Source organism: Anser anser (assembly GCF_964211835.1).
Source record: "Anser anser genome assembly, chromosome: 27".
Taxonomy (NCBI): Eukaryota; Metazoa; Chordata; class Aves; order Anseriformes; family Anatidae; genus Anser; species Anser anser.
In genome coordinates, this window is record NC_139748.1 from 7,041,177 (window position 1) to 7,062,330 (window position 21,154).

The following is a 21,154-nucleotide window of genomic DNA, read 5'->3' on the forward strand; positions in this document are numbered from 1 at the left end:
GGCTCAGCTTCCCTCGGCTCTCTCACGAGCTCCATCTATCTGCCTGTGCCTTTTCCTCACCAGGAATCCTCTGCCGTGTGTGAATCTCAGTTACTGCTCCAGAAGCTCTGCTTGTTCCTCAGTGCTTACAACCCCTTGTTCCTAGCTCTGATTTTCTTTAACTGCCTCGAAACTACATCTCCTAACTCATACTGAAACTCCTTCTTCTCAGCCATCTCATTGCCAGGCATCCTTTAGCCGCTGCCCATTTACATCTGCTCTGCCTCTGCCACTGACTATACTTTGCCAGTTCCCCCCCCTTCAGAAGGGGTTTGAGGCGAGACCAGGTAAGCACTTGGGCATCCCTGAACAAATAACCTACAGCGTTCTCAGGAAATTCCTGATCCACAGATCATTAAAATCTGGGACAGCAGTACAGCAGATGAGTTACACTCACGACAAATGTGACTTCCTGGTTTTCTTTGGATTTCAGTAGTCCTCTCTTCTCTTGTTCCCCGTGGAGTCATCCCATCATACACAGAGTCTTCCCTTCTTCCCCACGCTCATCCCCACTCAAAGTCTACAGCCATGGGTCACCATTATCGACCTGGACTTTCCCTGCATCCCATCAACTGACTTCTTCAGCTCTCAACATCACCGAGCAATACTTACGCTGATTTTCCAGCCTCCTCCTGCTAACAAGTCTTCACAGGTTCACCAGCATCCCTCCCCTACCCAAATAAACTTACACACCGTGTTACCTCTCAGTCCTTCACCCACCCACCAATTGCTTCACTCCTTTCCACTCCACCTTACCCACAGCACTCACTTCTCTCATCTTTTTTGTTCAATCATCTCCCCTTCAATTCCTTAGAGGTATCCTGCCGCATAAATGCCTTTCTATGACATGTCCTAATAAATAAATTCATACAACCTCCAAGATTTGCGGAGACAGTCGTCGTATTTCATGAAATCTTTCAAAAAAGGGAAAACTTTCAAAATAATCTGGTACAATTTTGCTTTTACCAACCGCAGGTTGTCAAAGTGACATGAAACTTGGAGCACATGTTGGATTCCTTGTCCTGTGTGGCAGAACAGCTTGGTAAAATTCTATTCTCTCTCTCTGATGGGGCCTTAACCTGTATGACTAGTACAAAGGAAACTGTGAGCCACATTCCACCTCTCTCCAGATACCTGCAGGGTAGATGTCCATGTCTGTGCTAATTATCCTTTGCAGCCAGAATAGAAGAATTGACCATTTTCAAGGATGGTTCCTCTGATCTATTTTAGACACCCATTTTGAGATGAACTCAGTCACTCCCAAGACTTTAGTTCCCTTTATGGTCAGCAGAAGCCTTGGGTGAGACAGAGGCTGACCTCTAATTTAGGACCTCAGAGCTAGGAATCTGCATTTAGTCATATTTTAAGAAACCTCTTGAGTACAGACTAAATCTCTCAGTAGCATGAAGTACAACCTGCTTGGCATCAACCCAAATCCCATCTTCCCAAAGCAGAGACTTTCTGGAACAGCAGTGCAGGTGAAGCCAAGCAGAGGCACCGTGGCTGGTCGGAGGCCATCCGTGTCACCTCTCTGAGAAGGACCAGGGCCAACCTAACCCTGCACTGCTTCAGGACACTGTCTGGAAAACGACCGCATAATTTCAGCCCAGAAGGGAACCTGTGTGATCTCCCATGTGTACTTCTTGCCCAGCAGCTTAGAACTAGTGAACAGCTTGCTTATACCATGGCTAGCACTTGTGAATCTCATGCAATTCTTCTGCAAGACCTGTAATTTCTATTGAGTTTTCCTTTAAAGCTCCATAAGCCATATAATTTTAGCTGATTTTCCACTTCAAAAGATAGTTTTGAGTCTTCCTGTTTTCTGAAGATGACCTGAGAATATAAACCACGATTGTTAAAATTGTATAAGGTATTGTATACTTGAAATAAAAGCAAGAAATAACTTTATTGCTATTGGGGGATTTTTTTTTTTTAAATATTGATGACTAGCAATGCAGTTCCTTCACTGCTTGGAGATAGTGAAATAACGATCAGCTCAGGATCCCAAAGAGATGGTGTAGAGAACAAACTTTCTAGTTCCAAAGTCATTAGCAATGTTACTCAATGGAGGCTGGGAACTAGAAGAAAAAGGAGGGTGAAATGAAGTTGTCTTGAGCATGGAGGTTTCCAGGGTCCAGTTTGTGAACGTTTGAGGAGGAACTTGGTCTCTACCGAAACAAGAACCACTGCACAACTCGTGTAAATTAATGCAGGTGCCATCTTGGAAGTTCACCTACCCCATAAAGTTGATTTTCTACTCTAATGAAAATATGCCCAATAAGTTCCAAACTTGCACTATCCATTCAGGCTAAAGCGGAGATAATCCCCACATTTCAATATCCTTAAAGGGAAGGACATATTCTAGCTCAAATAAAGGGCAAAGCTTATAGCTCTTCCTGTCCTTCCATGCCAAAAAAAAAATGCAGGAATTCACCTGAAGCTACTTGCAATGATTTCTGTATGTCCCCAGATAGGAATTAGGTCAATGTCTAATAACCAATGGGTTCACCAAAAATCACCACTCTACCCGGTCAAAAGCTTTTTCCCCTCTTTTCCTTCCCTTCCCACACGGATATCCCAATGAGCAAGGGATGGCATCTGACTGGATTGGGAATGCTGCATCTGACACATTCTGGACGCATCCCCGTTCCAGGGCAGCCAGGTAAAAGGTCTGTGGATAAATTTTCCCTATTTCACAGCAGCCTGCAACGTTCTGGCTGCTACGCTGAAATCAGAAGCTGGTCTTTAACCTAGAATACCTTAAAGACACGTATCTTTAGGACTAACTCCTTTTTTCATTTCTTAAAAGCCAAGGAAGCTCGTCTTTCAAAAGTGATCTAAAATTTAGTTATCGACCCAGTGGCTTTCCTTCCCTGCAGACTTTGTCCAGTTGGATGAGAGCTGATCTGAGGTACTTATTTTCTCTGCAGTGCAGTTCTGGCCACAGCAGGTTCACCATTTCCAAGTGATATTTACTGTACAGCTCTTACTGCAAGAAGATGCCAGCTGGGCTTCTGGAAAATTACAGTTCCTTCAGATTTGAGCAATTCTTGTTAAATCTTTCAAGCTCCCTTTGAATTGGCAGGATATTCCAGCCTCTGTTAACTACGAGAAACATTTCTACCTTTTTCATTTACAGGAAGCCAGATTTTAAAAATCCCTCAAAGACTTTTTCATAGTTGTAACTTTTTCCTCGGGTTAATTTCACACGTGTCGTGTAAGGCATAACTCAGCTTCCTCTAAACTGGAAAACAGACACAGATTTTGCCCAAACATCAGTTTTGATGCAGTCTTTAGCAGATACCAGTTCAACTGTTGGCATTCTTTTCCTGCCTGCTCATACAGTATCATTTATTTTTGACTTTGAGTTTACAACACAACTAATGAAAGCACATACTTGTGTGGAAAACCGCCAAGTTGTTTATTTCCTGAATGTTTGTCCAGTCTTCTTTTCAAAAGGATTATTTGACTTGTTGGTCTAACACCTCAATTATCATATCATAAGACTTGCTTCTGCCAAATTTGATGCCACTGAGATATCACAAGACAACAGATTTTTGTAACGACTGATGCCCTAATAAATCTGGAGTCTTGTAACACTTGTGACAGTGCTAGATGATGCTAACAGAGAATTTTCCATGTGCTCCCTATTCAGTCCATGCTACATAAATTGCAAACTCTTTTCTAGTTCTCAATGGAATTTTTAGTGCAAGTCAAAGCTGTGCGTGTCCTACAAAGGCTGGGTTCCACCTCTATAAAACGCATGCCAAATTAATATTTTCAACCATGAAAAGCAAATTTGCAAGTATAAAGCGGTAAGCATCTAAATTCACTGCCAGTTATACAGCTTGGAAAAGTAAACAGCATTAGATACGGCAAAAAGTAATTTTAATAAAAATAGGGCTTCATGAGGGTTCACAAGAATTTCTTCAGCTCTTCTGATTTCCAGACATTAAACAAATGCCTGAAATTCTACAAATTTTACACATTGATTTTGGTCCACCAAATCTTCGCCAATAGGTTTCATTTTGTTAAAGAGTTTGTGCTGTGCTGTTGTTGTTTTGTACAATTTCTGAGCAGAAATGTCTCCTCATTTCCCACCCGAACCTCCCCTGGCACAACTCGAGGCCGTTCCCTCTAGTCCTATCACAGTTATCTGCGAGAAGAGGCCGACCCCCAGCTCCCCACACCTTCCTTTCACGGAGTTGCAGAGAGCAGCGAGCTCTGCCCTGAGCCCCCTCTTCTCCAGACTAAACGCTAAAGCTAGGAGCGTTTGTGCTTGCTGCTTTGTTTCAGTAAAGACGTTGGAATGCAAATGCTTCAGCACCAAAAGCGCAGGACAAACAGGGTCAGTCACAGCAATGCTCCCCGTGCCCAGCTCGCGCTCTGACCGCATGCCTTGGGGATGACCTTGTTGAGGTGAGGCAGGGACCTGCCCTCTGCTGCCGCTCCTGGCAAGCCCAGAAGTGGGAAACTCCCACCCAGCACCAGCCGGGGCTGGGTCCTGCAGGATTAGGTTCTTGAGCCTCTTGTTTTCAGCACGAGTGGCTGCAGTCGTTCAAGCCAAGCAGTAAAGCTGGTTGAACTGGTGAACAGCATTAGCAGGTGAAGGTTTCTTCAACAGCGAGGAAGGAAGCTGTCTTATCAACGCCCATAAGGCTAAAGCAGCTCTAAAAAAAAAAAAAAAACCAAAACAAACAAACAAAAAAACACTCTGCCTCTGGTTTGGAAAGGTGCCCCTTGAAGCGGAAGCCACCAGAGGCAATCGGATGACCTACTTTGGCCACCTACTCCTGGCGTGATTCACCACAGCGTAGGTGCCTGCTTCCGCCGGCTGTGGCGCAAAGCAAAGGAAATGAGATAAGAAAAGACAACTTCAGCCCTAACTCACAACCCCTGAAACATGAGCCACCTAAAAGTTAAGCCTCGAAGAAGGGAAAGGGAGGGAGAAATATCACCTGGAAATACAGAGCAGGTTTTCTGCATGTTGGAGAGGAATGAAGGAGCCAAGGGAGGGACAGGAGTGGCAAAAACTCTAGCAAGATCAATCATCATCAGATTTAAGGCACCTCTCCTCTCTCTGCAGTAGTAACTGCACTGAAGATGACCTAAATTCAGACATTACCACTGCCAAGCTGCAGCACCTACACCTAACCCCAGACACAAACAGCAGAGATGCCACCACTCATCTCCATGCCATCTCCACACCTCAAAATCTGACCAATTCCACCTGCAAATACAGCTGACTCCAAGGTCAGGTTCCCAACAGCAGAGAAGATGCAAACAAATATTTCCTTTCAGCAAATCATTTTTACTGAGCAAGTCTTTTAACCATGAGGCCATAAGCTAGACCTTGGTCCTTCTGTTTCACAGGAGCTTCCTCATTGCTACTCTGCTACCCAGAAAGAGATGTCTTAGAGCTCAGCTGCCCTTGCAGTTTCCTGCTCAAGCATTGCTCCTACTCAGCTTCTTTGCAGGCACAAAGCTGACTCCTTCCAGCCAAAAAAACAGATCTTGCAGCTGCCTTGGCAACAAAAGGAGTCCCAAAGAGGCCTTGAACCTCCATGGTTGGGAGTCTCTTCTAGGGAGGCCACCACTCTGGCTGCATGCACATTCATGACCAATGAGCACCCAAAATCATCAGCTGCACCGCAATGTCAGAGGTGATACTGAACAGCAAAAGACCTTCAATGGCTGCTGATAGTTCTGGCTTTTGCTGCACCGGAGAGCTCCCAAGGCTCACGGTGAACCTTAGGTGACAGAAAGCACCCCAAGGTAGAGTTGGTTTAGGTAACCACAGCTCAGCCCATTTAGGGCTTGAAGGCAATGACTATGCCTTAAAATGTGAGGCAGAAACCAGTTCTGCATTCCTGTGGCCACCTACACTGGGCTATAACACTGCAGACACTGATGCGATAAATCCCTTTGAGCACAGAAAAAAAAAAAAAGATTACAGATGCCAGGAAGGCTCCAGAGCAGCAGGCATCTTCCCTAAGCAAGAAGCACTACTTTGGCCTTCTTCCCCTCATCAAGGGTTTGGGTAACTGCCTTTCATGCCGGTCATCCTTGCAGTCAGTAGTAGGTCTGCTGAAGAAGAGCATGCCAAGTAACATCTGCACCTCCAGGAGCTCAGTTCAGGCTTGGCACAGCAGGAGGACGCGACCAGTCTCTCAAATCCATCTGACGGTCACTGCGACTGTAAATGCAGCAGGTAATGGCGCAGTGTCCTGCAGGTCAGCAGCAGCACGGGAAGATGCTGTTGGGAGCAGCGTTTGGCCTCCTCCTGGTTCACATGGGTCGCGTGCTGCTTCTGCACTGGGTCACGGGATGCCTTCAAAGTAAGGGAGCCTGAGCACACTGAATTGATGCAAGGGTTGTCTTGCTGTCACAGTTCCAAAGAGGACAGATGGATGCCAATTGTCACAATAGATTGCTCTACAGACCTTACATTTTCATGTCAGAAATAGTTTTTATTTCTTTTAAAAACAAAAGTACCCGCAGTGGTTAAAAACCCACTCCACTCCTCCCATGTCCACCAAAACCCCAACCATAACAAAGAAAACTGACTAATCCAGCCTTGTGAAACATGAGGAGGCATTTCAATGGATGGGTGAATTTTGACATGCAGTATGTGATAGATATAATACCTATCCTACAGTTCTAGAGGAATTAGTCAGGAAGGACAGCTATGGTGAAGTGGTACATCAGCCTTAATCCACTGAAAAACTTTGCAATAGTGTCCTTAAAATGCACAAGAAGTCTTATTTAAGTCCTAAGAACTACACACAATTTTACAGTGGGCTACATTCCCCTGTATCTCTCCAGATGGGGGACTGCAAGCAAAAACTGAACTTAAACTGTACCTGAAATCCCTCAATCTCTGTCTATATAAGACAGACAAATCTTGCTTTTAACATGAATATGTGAACACACAATTCCTGAATTCCTAAATTCCTAAACTGGCACATATCTGTCACATTGGAAAGACCAGTATTTATCATTAAAACTATTTATACAGATGCATGAACATCAAATGGATTTGAACAATGCTAACGCAACATGTCCTGTCCAAATCACTTGAATTTACCTAACAGCTGCAACAAATGACTTCTAAGCCACTTACAGACAGACAACTTAATTTGAAATAGCTGCACTAACGAATACATTGAAGATACAAAACTTTTGCTGGAGGTCAGTTCACAAACAAGAAGCACCACTCGCAGGGCAAAGTACTGAGTACAGTTTGTCCTGTTCAGCTGGTCTCTGGTTCTCCCCTTTTGTCATTCTTCCGCACTCAGAGGATAATCCCTGGTGGTATCTAGGTTTGCTCTGTCATCCTGGCTGCTTTTGGCTTCGATACATTTTCTTCAGAGTGGTCACGCTTCAGCTTCATTTCCATTGGGTCATCTGTGTCATCTGTGGCGAGAAGGAAGGAAAAATAAGTTTGCAGCCTTACTGCCCTCAGTGCAGCAAGATCTAACAATGACAGTAACATGTGAAGCTACAAAGCACGCCAGAAAATGCTTCTATGTATAGGCAACAGGAGCAATGCCAGAAGCAAGGGACCCTAGTTCCCAGACTTTGGCTTTCCACATCTCCAAGAGTAATCACAAGAACATTCACTCCCCTATGCCGTAGGGTTGCTGGGAGAGCTGTCAGCGTAGCTGTATTTGAAAAGTACCAATGTGCAACCTCTTGGATACACTAATAAGCACAGGATTGGAACAATTAATTCCATCTGACCCTAGAAATTGATGTAGGAATACTTAAGACTCCCATCAGCTGCTGCATGTTGGATTTTTGTACTACATATGCAGACTGCTATAGAATACTGTTAAATACAAAGCACTGCTTCACTTTGCTTCCTGCAAAAGATTCCTCTGAGGCTAAGAGCTCTTCACAGGCCCTAGGATTTCAATTGTAAGAGCACTGATGCTCTTAAACAGTGGAACATCTGTGTAATTGGAAATAACTAATTCAGGCTGACCCAAAGTTGGAGTGTTCCAGCCTTACCTGATAACCACCAGTTTGTTATGCATGTGCTTAACCTACTTAGAAAACAAGGTCAAAAGGTGAATTTCTTAGATCAGCTCTCCAGAGCTTTTCTCTCATTAGTGGCCAGTGGGAACCTCAAATATTTCCTTCTATGAGGCAGGGCAGATCATGGTAAAAAGGACAAACTGTGATGCTCCTGTTCACGAGAAGCGTGGGCAGGGCTGCAGAGACTTCTACACCTTGGAAATAAACCTGGCAAACCTGGGGGCCAGGGGGTGTTTGTGCAGACCTATGGAAGGCAAAGTTGGTCTGCTTTTGGGAAGGTGTTCCTCCAGCACAAGCAAGCTTCCATCCTGCACACGCAGGCAGAGAGGAAGGAACTGCTCAGAGTTTGTGTGTGCCAGCAGGGGAAATCTTTCAATAGTAACAAGAGGAAAGCAGATGGTATTGGTAGCCAAGAGGACACCACACAAAACCAACCCCAAAGCCATCAGTTCCCAGCAACAGGCTCTGTATCACAGCATGCCGAACACATCGTGCTGCAGCACCTCTTACCTCTCGTGAGCTGGGCTGTTCTGTACTGTTCCTCTCTGACGTGTTTCATCAGCTGCAGGTTGTGATCGCTGGCTTCCTTGTGGTCCACCATTGGGAAGGGGTAGTCTTTACCTGGTACAACAGACAGCAGCCTTTATGGGACTAAAAAAAGATGTTTCACTGGATTTGCACCAAAGCAAATTGTCGCAGGTCTTCCTAAAGTCAGTTACCCTTTAGAAGTGCCTATTTGTCTTCGTGAACTGTAAGAGCCAGGGCCAACTAGTTCCATTTAGAGACGAGACAGTAACAGACAAACCCTTATGTTGGATGCTCTGGGCTTTGGTTTCCCGTCTATTAACAGGGATGGCAGCCCTGCCCCATCTTTAAAGATGCATTAGAGTAAGCACAAAAGCACAAGATGTTCAGATACTATTTACAGACAGCCAAGCATCTGAACAGATAGATGTACAAGCAACAACTTGGAGTGATCCAATAGTCTTAAGATATAAAGTAGAGGCTAATGCATGTACTCTGAGATCAGACTCCAGCAAAAACCTTTAAAGGAGAGTTGACAGAAGGTAGGCTGCTGGATGAATCGATTTTCAAAAGATAAATGTGTGATTTGCATGGGAATTGTGACACTACCACCTGATATGTTGTATTGGGTTTACATGGCAAGGTTTTGGTAGCGGGGGGCTGCAGGAGTGGCCTCCGTGAGAAGACTCCAGAAGCTGCCCCATGTTAGATAAAGGACCTATTTCCATAAGGGACCCGCTGCTGGCCAGAGCTGAGCCAATAAGTGATGTTGTTTGTGCCTCTGTGAGAGCAGATTTAAGAAAGAGGGGGGGAAGAAATGCTGCACCACAGCAGCTGGGAGAGGGAGGAGTGAGACCCCAGCCCTGCAGCCCCCAAGGTGAGTGCAGGAGGAGGGCAGGAGGCGCTCCAGGCGTCAGGGCTGAACTTGTCCTGTGGCTTGTGGAGAGGCCCCTGGTGGAGCAGGCTGTCCCCCTGCACCCACGGGTCCCACGGAGCAGATCTCCACGCTGCAGCTCATGGAGGAGCCCACGCAGGAGCAGAGGATCTGGGGGGAGCTGCTAAAGGTGGGGAACCCAGGTTGGAGCAGCGTGCTCCTGATGGATGGACTCTGTGGTGCAGACCCATACCCGGAGCAGTTCTTGAAGAGCTGCTGCCTGTGGGCAGCCCCCGCAGGCTCAGTTCAGGAAGGACGGCATCCCCTGGGAGGGACCCCACGTGGAGCAGGGGGGCCAAGAAGGAGAGGCAGAGACGAAGTGCTAGGGACTGACCGCAGCCCCCATTCCCCTGTGCTGCTCAGGGGGAGAATGTAGAAGAGGGTGGATGGCAGAAAGGTGTTTTTTGCTTGTTTTTAGTTTCTCACTGCTCTAGTTTGTTAGTAATAGGTAATAAGTTACATTAATCTCCCTACGCTGAGTCTGTTTTGCCAGTGACGATAATTGTTGAGTGATCTCCCTGTCCTTTTCTCAAGCCTTGAGCCCTTTCCATAAAATTTTCTCCCCCTTTCCCTTTGAGGAGGAAGAGTGAAGGAGGGGTCGTGGTGGAGCTCAGCTGCCCAGCTGAGTAAAACCACCACACACACGTAATTATTTTTGACAATTTTCAGCAGCAAAATCCCTAGCAGGGTATCCATATTACCTATGATACATCCTGCTTGCTTCTGCTCCTCTTCAGAGGCTGTCCAGGGCTCATAGATGTATTTGGAAGGAAAGTTCTTTAGGACAGGTAAGTACTTCCTACAAAAGAGTAATAATATAATGTTTTTATAATCCTGAAGACAAATACTCATACATTTAAGAGAAGTGTAATCCAACCTACACCCATGTTATTTTTTGGTGGTCATATTGACGCTACAGTCTACAGGAAAGTTCCAATTCGTTTTGCACAAAACAACTGTTTCTATGTTCTGAAACCTCTGTACAGTGACATCTTCCACAAGTTAACTTTGCAGCAAGGAATAAAGGGATTGATTTAAACATTATTTCGGTTTTGACTTCATCCAAAATATTTTGGTTTTTAACATTTTCCCTGACATTTTGTCTGAAATTTTACTAATTTTTTTTAAAAAAAGAAAAAATAGAAAAAAAATCTTACAGAATGGGAAAGTCATTTTCTGTGCAACTGTCAGGTACATCAGCGTGAGCTTCACCGTGACAAGGCACAGAGCTAGAAGGGATGCGAGGAAGAGGAGATGTGGGGAAAAGGAGCTGTTTGCACAGACATCAACACAGCCTGGTCCTATTGAAATCAGCTGTCACCCACTACTTTATGGGAAAGCCAACCAGCACCTTCACCAGCAACAAGGAGGTAAAGGAGAATATTAGGACTACAGGTGCGTAATAGCACAAGTACAATCTAGGACTGGTCTGACAGAAGTTTTATTAACTGTGACCACAGTGGGAGAACATTCAGGCAGCATTTCCCGCTCTGTTCCCCTGTTCTCTGCCAAGTAGTTGCAGAGAACCCACTTACATGGTGTTTCAAAGAAACAGATACAACGACGAAAAACATTATAATGTTAGCAAAGGCAGGTGTGCATTCTTGGGAGAGACAGGCTCCAGACAATCACTTATATATCATAAAATCATAAAGGTTGGAAAATACCTCCAAGATCATCTGGTCCAACCACCCCCTACCACCACTGTCACCCACTGAGCCATGTCCCCAAGCACCACGTCCAACCTCTCCTTGAGCACCCCCAGGGACGGTGACTCCCCCACCTCCCTGGGCAACCCGTCCCAACACCCGACCGCTCTTTCTGAGCAGAAATGTCTCCTCATTTCCAGCCTGAACCTCCCCCAGCCCGACTCGAGGCCATTCTCTCTGATCCTATCCCTGGTTATCTGCGAGAAGAGGCTGACCCCCACCTCCCCACACCTTCCCCTCGGGTGGTTGCAGAGAGCAATGAGCTCTGCCCTGAGCCTCCTCTTCCCCAGACCAAACACCCCCAGCTCCCCCAGCCGCTCCTCACAGGATTTTGAAGCAAACGGCACTCACTCAAAGCAGAGTGGAAAATAAAACTCGGGTGTCCAAAATTATTCAGACTGCACAAAAAACAATGAAACACAGCACAGACTGGAGGGGGAGAGCTGTGAGGTGTTTTACAGAACACCTCTACTCCTCTAGAAAGAGGAGCCATCGCAGTGACTGGGCACAGCTGGAGCCCACAGGCGCTCACAGGTCAACCCAGTTCCATACTCGGTCACCTCCTGTGCAACCACAGGTAGGTCTCTGCTTTTCTGTGCCACGGTTTTCTAACCTGCTAAACACATCGCTGCTACAAGCCCTGTTTCACAGGGGCAAATGCTTTATGCAGACTGAGTTCTCCAGCTGCTGCTGCCGGGGAAGCGCCAGGCCGTGTGTCGCCCTACCGTATGTACTGCCCCTCAGGGTCCGTGCGCTTCCCAAAGCGGACAGGGCAGAAGATACGCGTGTACTGGTGGAAGAACGCGCTGGCCGACAGCCACATCCAGTTCCCCGCGTTGATGCTGTAGTCAGCATCTAAAAGCAGCTCTTCAAACACCTGCATTTTGGTGACAGGAAAAGAAAGAGAGAAACACCCCTGAAATGGCTGCCTGTATTGCAAAACCAAAACACCACAACAACAGGCTGGGAGATAAAGAATGAAGCTTGCTGCTAAAAGCACAGCACTGTTCTGGTCCAGGGTACCCTTTGCACATGGGAATGCTCTCCAGTAAGACAGTTTGCCAGAAGGAAGCTAGAGCAAGACCCCATGAGAGAGCAACTCGAAGCCTAAAGGTCTGGCTTTGAAGACTGCTGCAGACTGGGAAGGTCTCCAATATCATCATCATCATCCAAAATCTTGGGGATGGGAATGACTTTTCACAGCTGTACACTACACAGCAGGGCTCAGACTCAAGCAGAAGACAATGAGATTTTATAAACCATGAGATTTCTATAGAGGCTCAGTAATAAAGCACTGTTCTCCAGAACCACCTCCATGCTCATATATTGCAGGGGTTTCTCAAGATCAGCCGGAACAGAGAAGTACCATATGAAAACAAAACAATGAAAACCAGAAGTGGACCTTCATGCCCTCTTCCCAGCTGATCCAAAGGTCCCCCCGTGTCAGGAAGCAGGCGGCAGCGTGCCGGGCAAGGTGATGGATCCAGCCCTCCTGGCGCAGCTGGGTCATAATCGCATCGATCCAAGGGAAGCCCGTCTGTGCCTGAGGCAGAAAGAAACATCAGCCCTCCAGCACTGTGCTTCATTGCACTTCTGTCCCACACGCTGCTATAAACTCCTCCTCAAATAGCCAGCAGGGAGCAGTCCTGGGGCAATAGAAAAGGTCTAGGCTGAAGCACAGCAGCTGTGGAAACACGTCTTGTTACCGTTTTCCATTTGTGGAGCCTCTCTGCATCCTCATACCAACTGATCTGAAGGCAGATGGGGTTCCCAGCCATTTTGGTGAAGTTTGGTGTTGCTGATGCTACCGTATAGAAGAACTCCCTCCACAGAAGCTGCCCTTGGAGTGATACTGGTGGCAGGGAGTGATGCTTGGCCTGCAAAAGACACAAGTTCAAAGCTTCGGTTCATACATACCATTGTGTTTTCACTCATTCTGTGAGGTCCATAAAATAAAGTAAAATAAAATAAAATAAATCTAAATAAAATAAAATAATAAAATCATAAATTATAAAATCATGAATATATTATAATATATTATTATAATTATATATAATATATTATATATTATATTATAAATTATAAAATTATAAAATCATAAAATAAAAAATAAATAAATCTAACTATACAACTGGCTTTGAGGCAGTTTACCATGAAAGCCAATGAAATCAAAGATACGAAGCGATGCTTTTAGCACCAGAGCAGAGAAAGATGAACTCTGTTAGACCTCGCATTACCTTGAATTCACGGAGTCATAGAATGGTTTGGGTTGGAAGAGACCTTCAAGATTATCCCGTTCCAACCCCCTGCTGCGAGCACACATTGCTGGCTCGTGTTGAACTTCTCGTCAACCAACACCCCCAGGTCCTTCTCCCCAGTTCTGCTCTCAATCCATTCTCCACCCAGCCTGTGTTTGTGCTTGGGATTACCCTGACCCAGGTGCAGGACTTTGTGCTTGGCCTTGTTGAACCTCATGAGCTTCTCACAGACCCACCTCTCAGGTCTGTCCAGGTCCTTCTGTCATCCCTTTCTCCCAGTGTGTCAACCACACCACACAGCTTGGTGTCATCAGCAAACTTGCTGAGGGTGCGCTCGATCCCACTGTCCATGTCACCAACAAAGATGTTAAACAGTGCCGGTCCCAATACTGACCTCTGGGGAACACCACTCATCACTGGTCTCCACCTGGATATCGAAATGTTGACTGCAACTCTTTGAGTGCAACCATCCAGCCAATCCCTTACCCACCGAGTGGTCCATCCACCAAATCTGTGTCTCTCTGATTTACAGACAAGGATGCTGTGTGGGACAATGTCAAATGCTTTGCACAAGTCCAAGTACAAGATGTCAGTTCTTCCCCTATCCACCAATGTAGTAACCCCATCACAGAAGGCCACCAGATTTGTCAGGCAGAATTCTCTCCATCTACTTTCCAAAATGGTATCACATGGGGATTTCTTAAAACAAACATACATTTACCAACATATTAACTGCCCAGCTAGCTGAATTCAGGTAGCTCAGCCATGTCTCAGATGAGACAGAGTCTGAGCAGGAGTCTCAGGATACATTTTCTTGGACTGGTTTCAACCATGCTTTTTCTTAAGAAACAAGTTTTCAGAACCTGGTTTTGGCTTATGCTGTAGTCAAAACTTACCTAAGATGAAAGCAGATACTTTCTAAAACCAAACCTGCTTGAGCAGGCTAAACTGCTCAAAAACTTCACTTAAAAACCATGCCTGGTTAGATTTGCTGGACTATGACCATTTTTTTTTCTTACCTGAGCGTAAATATTTGACAACCTATAAAAAAAGGTGCGAACTGACACACAGCCCATGCTGAAATAGGGGCTCAGGCCTGTGGTACTTGGAAGCAGTGAATTCGGTATTGTTCTCGGTTTAGTAAAATTTGCCACCCAGCCCTAAAATGAAAACAGAAATCAAGGTTTAGGCAGTACCAGGTGACACATATCCAGATAACGGAGCAGGGAAAAGCTCTTGGCAACTGGCTTCTGCCTGTTCAACGTCCCACTGCAATACCCCCAAAAATGCTGCCATCCGGGACGGCAACATCTCGAGATCAGGCTGCCTGGAGGGGAAATCCTCAGCAAGAGCGGTAACAGAACTCCATGGCTGAGCGGTTTCTGGAGGTCCAGAGACAACCACACACGAAAGGAGGGAGGACAGCACTGACCTCAGCCCACCCACAGCCACCAGCATCACCCACGTTAAATCAAGACTGACCTGGTCAGCCAGGTGTTGCTCCAGGCGCTGCAGCCCTTCGGTCTCCCCTCCTCTCCAGGGGGAGATGCTCTCAGGGGGAATCTTCAAATCCGCGGGGAGAGGCACCCTGTAACACTCAGCCAGGTCCAGGTCAGGGGGCCTACACCTCCTAATGCGAGAGACAGGCCTCTTTCAGAGAGGGAAACGGAGCCAGAAGAGGGTGGAAGACCTCTGCTCGTTTCACACGCCAAGATCTCCTCTGTCGCAGCGCAGGGGAACAAAAGCACAGCCAGAAACCCCAGGCTCCACTCCTTGGGGAAGAAAGAGCTCATCCTGCAACTGCTCCAGGTAGTTCCAGCCAGAGCTGGGGGAAGAGGCTCAGACCCACCAAACAACAGTGCTCGGAGCAGCCGGCTGTGACCACAGCTCAGACCTCCCTTTTTTTTGCCATCGGCTACGTAAGGCTCGGAGGCACCTCCTCTCCTGCAGCCTACCCAGCTGCCTCATTCACCTCTGGGAGGGAGCTAAGAGCCTCCTCAGACTCTAAACTTAACTGGGGTCACTGGCACTGCCTCCAAAGGCCCCTCTGTGCCTCCGGGGAGAGGTTGCTCTGGGAGGTTACATAGGGAAGGACGCAGAGCAGCTCTCTGGGCCACCTCCCCAGCTGCTTCTTCCTAAGCAAGGGGCTAGGATGCCCTGAGCAGTCACACAAGGGGCTAGGACACCCCGAGGAGTCACACTCCTCTTGTGTGGCCTCAGCTGCTGAGGTTTTTCCAAGGCCTCTGCCCCCCAACAAGGCTGGAATAGCACCAGGGTATGTCGTGTGTCCACCCCAATCCCCACCCCACCCCGCTGTAAAACACAAAGCTGCTCAGGGAAGTATCAGTGGTACGCAGACTTCCCAGCAAAACCCTGAACGAGGTCAGAGATGGAGAGAGATCTTCCCACTCACCTGGGAACACTGAGCTCAGCTCTGTTGCAAACACCTACAGCAGAAGGAGCCAGTGCAGCTCTCAAAGCACTGGCATAGCATAGGCCTGCTGGGAAGCACGCGAACCACTTATCGTTCATCGTCAATTAAAAAGATGTGTGAATAAACAAGTTAAGGGGGGAAAGAAAGGCGGTGGGGGGGAAGCACTGTGAGAAAAGTTCCAGGAACTGGCTCATCCCAATACAGTGATGGGTCTCATCACTGGGGTATCTGGGGACGACATTCAGTAATTAATGGGATTCCCCAAGATGGAAGAACTAAGCCTAGGTTACTAACACAGAGCTGAGGTCACGCAGGAGGTGCCCGACAAGTCCCAGGTATCTGCAGTCCCATCCCAAGTGGCCAGCTCTCCCCTACCCCAGTCTTAACTCCCTTTGGGTCACTAACCTCTATCAGGCAGAGCTAAACATAAGACATCCGCGACTCTGAGCTTCTCAAGTCCTGGGAGACACGAGCTTGGCCCCTCCTTCCCATACAGCAGAGCGGAGGAGAGAAAAGTCTTGAAGCCAGAAGGGAACACTATGATTGTTCCACTGAATTTCTTGCATAAACACGCGATAGTGGTTCATCCAACTCCCCCCTTGAATCTTGATTTGTGAGGAAGCTGGAGCACGTCTTTGAGAAACAGACCTGCAGTTCCTTAGTCCTTCCTCTGCTAAACCTTTTACATACATTCAGAGGTTGTCTCAATGTGCCTTGCAAAAGCTTAAGCCTTTGGACTGTGCCACCTCTCGTCTGCTAATCCACATCCCCTCTGCATGCAGCCTGTAGCCCTCCGTGCACAGAGGTAACACAACAATGCCTAAAGCACCCTGTTATCATTTGACCTTGGCTATTCTTTCAGGCAGACAGAAAGGACCTGCAATTTCTTGCCGCCTAGGTGTTACTTACTGGAAGTCTTCAGCTGTAAGGTTTCGGACGGGCACCTCAGGGTCCCCAAGCAGAGACAGAATGTGAAGGAACCTCTTGTATGTTAATGGGGGAGCCCCATCATTCAGGTCCAAAATCCTAAATAAAATAAGGTCAATTTTCACCACAGTATAAATCAAGAAGGAAACTGGAGCTGCCAGTGAATAGGAAGGTGACGGCACAGGCTGGAACAGCAGCAGTTTTCAGGACTGACTGTGGAAGTTACGGATTTTACAAATAAAACTTCCCTGGGTGAACATCCATCCGTCCTGAGAGCAGGTTCTCAGGACCTGAGACAGCAAAGTCGGAACCAGGATGCCAGCCACAGCTTCAGCTGGGCTGCTCTGGACTGCCAGACATAGCTAGGACAGCAGCCTGCAAGGTTCTGGTCACCTCTGGGGCTTCCAGAGACAGTCGGACCACAAAAAACAGGTTCAGGGCTGTAAAGAACTCTTCCCTGCCAGCAACCACCTGTACAAACCGATGGCTTGAATTTAAGATGGCAAGTCACATACATCAACTCATTCACACAAATGTAGGGTTTTTTTTCAGGATCAGAGTGTTAAGGCTGTTTTAACTGTTAATGATTACCTCCCTATTATTATTAATTTCAATACCTGCAGTCATTCAGCTCTGAATAACTGCTTGGATCCAAGTGTATCCAGACACCAGTGAAAGCTGATTAGAAAGATCCAAAAAAGACAAGAATGTGTAAGTAAGTCCTATTAAATGTGTTAAAGAATTTCTCTGACAGCATAAAAGAGTAGCTAATGTAACGGCTTAAAGTTAATTAAACTGCCCAAAGGGAAAAAATTAAACTCTTCAGGCTCTAACTACAGCCCAACATCCTAACACCTGTGCAACCCACCAAAATTTCTTCTGTTGCTTCCAGCAGACCCACATAAAAATTCTCAGGCAAGCAGTGCCACCACCTCAGATAGTCCAATTTTCTCAAAAGGAACACGTTAGGATCCAGAAGGACCAAGACGCTTGACCTTTTCTCCCTGATGCTTGCTAAACCCTCCTGGAGACACCTCACTAGTCTTTAGGGCAATCACGTACCGTTTGGTGTCATAAAGGCTGTGGCCCACCACAGAAAGCACCTCGAACCCCAGCTCTTCTCCCAGACACCGTATGTTGGCTTCCATCTCCTTGTAAAACGGCTCCATCTCCGCATCCAGAGTCACTTGTGTGATGTTCCACTTCTGGACGAGATCCCTAACAACGGGCTCGTACTCTCCTTGAATAACCAGCAAGCCAGAGCCCAGCCGACACAAGTTTTTCTGCAAATCCTCCAGGGACTGCAGCAGAAAGTGCCATCGCAGGGCCCCTATGTGCATCACGGACGTCATGAACTTTCTGTCCAGGATGTAGACGGGGTAGACGACCTCCGAGGACTCGAGCGCGGCCAGCAGCGCCGGGTTGTCGTGCAGCCGCAGCCCCTTCCGGAAGAGATGGATGGTGCGGTGCGGCATCCTGGCTGCTCTCAGGCCTGTCAGAAGAGGAAAAAAGCTGTTGGCTTTGAGGATACAACATCCCTGTTAAGGAACAAGGCCAATTAATACCAGAAATGGAGCTCCAAACACGGCTCAGCTCTTTTTGTCACAAGTCTTTGCTTTTTTAATGAGCTTTCACAGGCTAGAAGAGCAGAGACAGGACCAAACCACTCCTCAATCGTATGCGCGTGCCAGGTCCCACCATTCAGCAGCTGCCTTAGCACCTTAGCTCCACGGAGAATGGCTGCTTCCCCAGAAGAGTCACTCGAGTCCTCAAATTACATTCCTGAATTAAATTATATCCCAATAGCGCTCACCAGAAGGAAGGAAAACAGAGCTGTCAGAGCTCCATTTACTGCAGAACCATTCTGCAGCCCCACGCGTGGGTGCAGCCTGCGGCATCCAGCCCTCTGTAAATCAGCGGTGAGAAGGTGGGTCAGGGAGCTCGGCCTCCGTTTGGGGAGACGTCAGCTCCTCAGGAGCCCTCATCTCATCAGAGACCTGATATACGGCTCACGCTAGCACTGAAAAACCCTCCTGTGCTTCAGTAGAAGGCGTATAAAAGACACGGCATGTTTGCTCGCTAACGAGGCTCTTAAGACTGTAAGGAAAAAGAAGGGAGAGCAAAGCACAGCCCAACACCAACACAAGAGCACGCAGGGCTATTCTGACAGTGCTGACTTTGTAATGTCTGGATTCATCGGTTCGCCACAGTTCTTAATCCGTCTTTCCTAGTCCCAGGAGACGTCTTTGTGCCTCCGGGCACCAAGAGAAAAGCCCTCCTCTCCCTGTGGAGGAGCTGGGTGGTGACCTGAGGCTGATGTTGGGATCAACACGCAGTCACTTCCCTGTGAACTGTTTCAGCTGGCTTTAGGGACTTGCAGGAGGGCTCACCTTGGTGGGCAAAGCCTGAGGAACTGCCCCGCAGCTGCTGCTTGCTCTGCTCACAGGGGATGGACTCAGCAGCAAGCAGAAGCACTGCTCTGTGCCCACCTGGTGACAGCCCCCGACCAGCCCACCTCCACCTGCTTCTAATTCCAAGGGTTACCACCCAAAGAATTCAGAGGTTGTGGATCAGCACGGGACCAAACGATAATCTCTAACCCAGTTCAGTCCCCCAACCAAACTAAACTGCCCTCCTTACACCCTCCCAAATGGCTGCAGAAGGTCTCTGCCCCTCGTCCCTGCTCAGCCCACACTCAACAGCGTTACCAGCCTCATATAACGATCTGACTTGCACTCTTCCCAAAAACACTCATCAGCATCACCGAGAGGCACCCAACTGTGCCCCCAGGCCATGACGCAGCCCGCTGAGCCCCCAGTAACCTAACCCTGAAAAATGACGGGCACAGAAGAGCTCGGAGCCGAGCCTGGGGCTTTGGGCTTTGCAGGTGCGCGGCGCCTTGGCTCGGGGAATGGAGCTACAAGGGAGGAGAGCACGGCACCGACCTGCCCACACGCCATGGAAGAACAGGAAAAACAGGGCGGCTCTGGCACCTGGGAGCACCCAGCTGGCATTTTTGGGCAGCAAAGCATCTAAAACGTGCTGGAACTCTCCCCCTGGTCAGGGCTAGCAGGAGAAAGGGGAAAGGGGACAACCCTCTGGGGGTGACGGGGGAAGAAGGAGCAGGCACCATCCGTTGGTTGGCTTTGTGGCAGGATTTATCCAGAGGTACTGCTTGAACTCTCCGCAAAGCAACGTTGTCAGCAAGGCCAGGCAGGCCTCCTGCCACGTCCGGGTGACTGCAGCTGATCACAAATCAGCCACATCAGGCAGAAAACACGCCTTGCGCCATTTTGGGCTGTACGCCACAACAGGAACCAGGGAAAACCCTAAATGAGGTGACTGGGCCTTACCTCGGGGTTGCCTGGCTGGTGCTCCGGGCTCTTCACAGCCGGCTGTCCCGAAGAGAGGGTGGCCCCCGAGGGCTGACCGCAGCTCTGCCGCCCGCGGGCATTTCTCTCTGGGTGCAGACTTCCACAGGAGGGGCGCGATGGCGGTCACGGCGCCGCCGCCCGAATCAAGCCTTGGCGCTCCTGTTCCTACAGGCGCTGTCAGAGCGGGTGCCCAGGTTGAACACCCCAGCAGCGATCACACGAACGCACACCGGGGTGGAATCGACGGGCTGAAGGACTCGGGGTTTTGCGTAACTCCTGCCGGAGGAGGCTAGCAGCGCGCTCACCGCCTGCTCGCGGCGCAGCAAGACCCGGCACGTACGGACCGAGGCCGACGGAAATTTTAACAGCTTGATTTCCTCCGCGGACACACTGATTGCCCGGTGCCGTCAAGGCTCAGCCGCTCGCCTTGGCTGTCCAGTTAGGAAGCGATGACAATGCGGTTACAAAGCCGTAAGCACGCACACACGCAGCCAGCTGGAAGGGCAGCCCCGAAGCTGCGGTTTGGGCTTTTGAAGTGCTTGGCCCCAGCCCTACAGCCCCCAACCCCACAACCCCTGACCCTACAACCCCTGACCCCCCACCCCCCCACTCCCAGCCCCACAGCCCCTGACCCTACAACCCCCAGCCTTGCAGCCCCTGACCCTACAACCCCCAGCCCCACAACCCCTGACCCCACAACCCCCAGCCCCGCAGCCCCTGACCCCCCACCCCCCCACTCCCAGCCCCACAGCCCCCAACCCTACAACCCCCAGCCCTACAGCCCCTGACCCTACAACCCCCAGCCTCGCAGCCCCTGACCCTACAACCCACAGCCCCCAACCCCACAACCCCCAGCCCCACAACCCCCAGCCCCGCAGCCCCTGACCCCCCACCCCCCCACTCCCAGCCCCGCA

General features: G+C 48.6%; 1 protein-coding gene across 7 annotated transcripts; it reads right to left on the reverse strand.

Annotated features, from left to right (window-relative positions):
• Positions 1 to 6,500: 6,500 nt before the first annotated feature.
• LOC310887158 (cryptochrome-1-like) lies at positions 6,501 to 20,833 on the reverse strand. Of its 7 annotated transcripts, none has more exons than XM_083812749.1 (13): positions 20,220 to 20,833; positions 17,929 to 18,358; positions 16,849 to 16,965; positions 14,988 to 15,135; positions 14,525 to 14,665; positions 13,900 to 13,932; positions 12,954 to 13,124; positions 12,650 to 12,790; positions 11,973 to 12,124; positions 10,696 to 10,767; positions 10,240 to 10,337; positions 8,590 to 8,700; positions 6,501 to 7,455 (listed from the first exon to the last, which is right to left on the reverse strand). In XM_083812749.1, the coding sequence occupies exons 2-13, from the start codon at positions 18,339 to 18,341 to the stop codon at positions 7,358 to 7,360; spliced, it is 1,695 nt and encodes a 564-aa protein (XP_083668875.1). In that variant the 5' UTR covers positions 18,342 to 18,358; positions 20,220 to 20,833; the 3' UTR covers positions 6,501 to 7,357. The 7 variants fall into 7 exon arrangements, with proteins under 7 accessions (XP_083668875.1, XP_083668877.1, XP_083668876.1 ...); XM_083812751.1 differs by lacking the exon at positions 20,220 to 20,833 and adding an exon at positions 19,257 to 19,595; XM_083812750.1 differs by lacking the exon at positions 20,220 to 20,833 and adding an exon at positions 19,044 to 19,189.
• Positions 20,834 to 21,154: the final 321 nt, after the last annotated feature.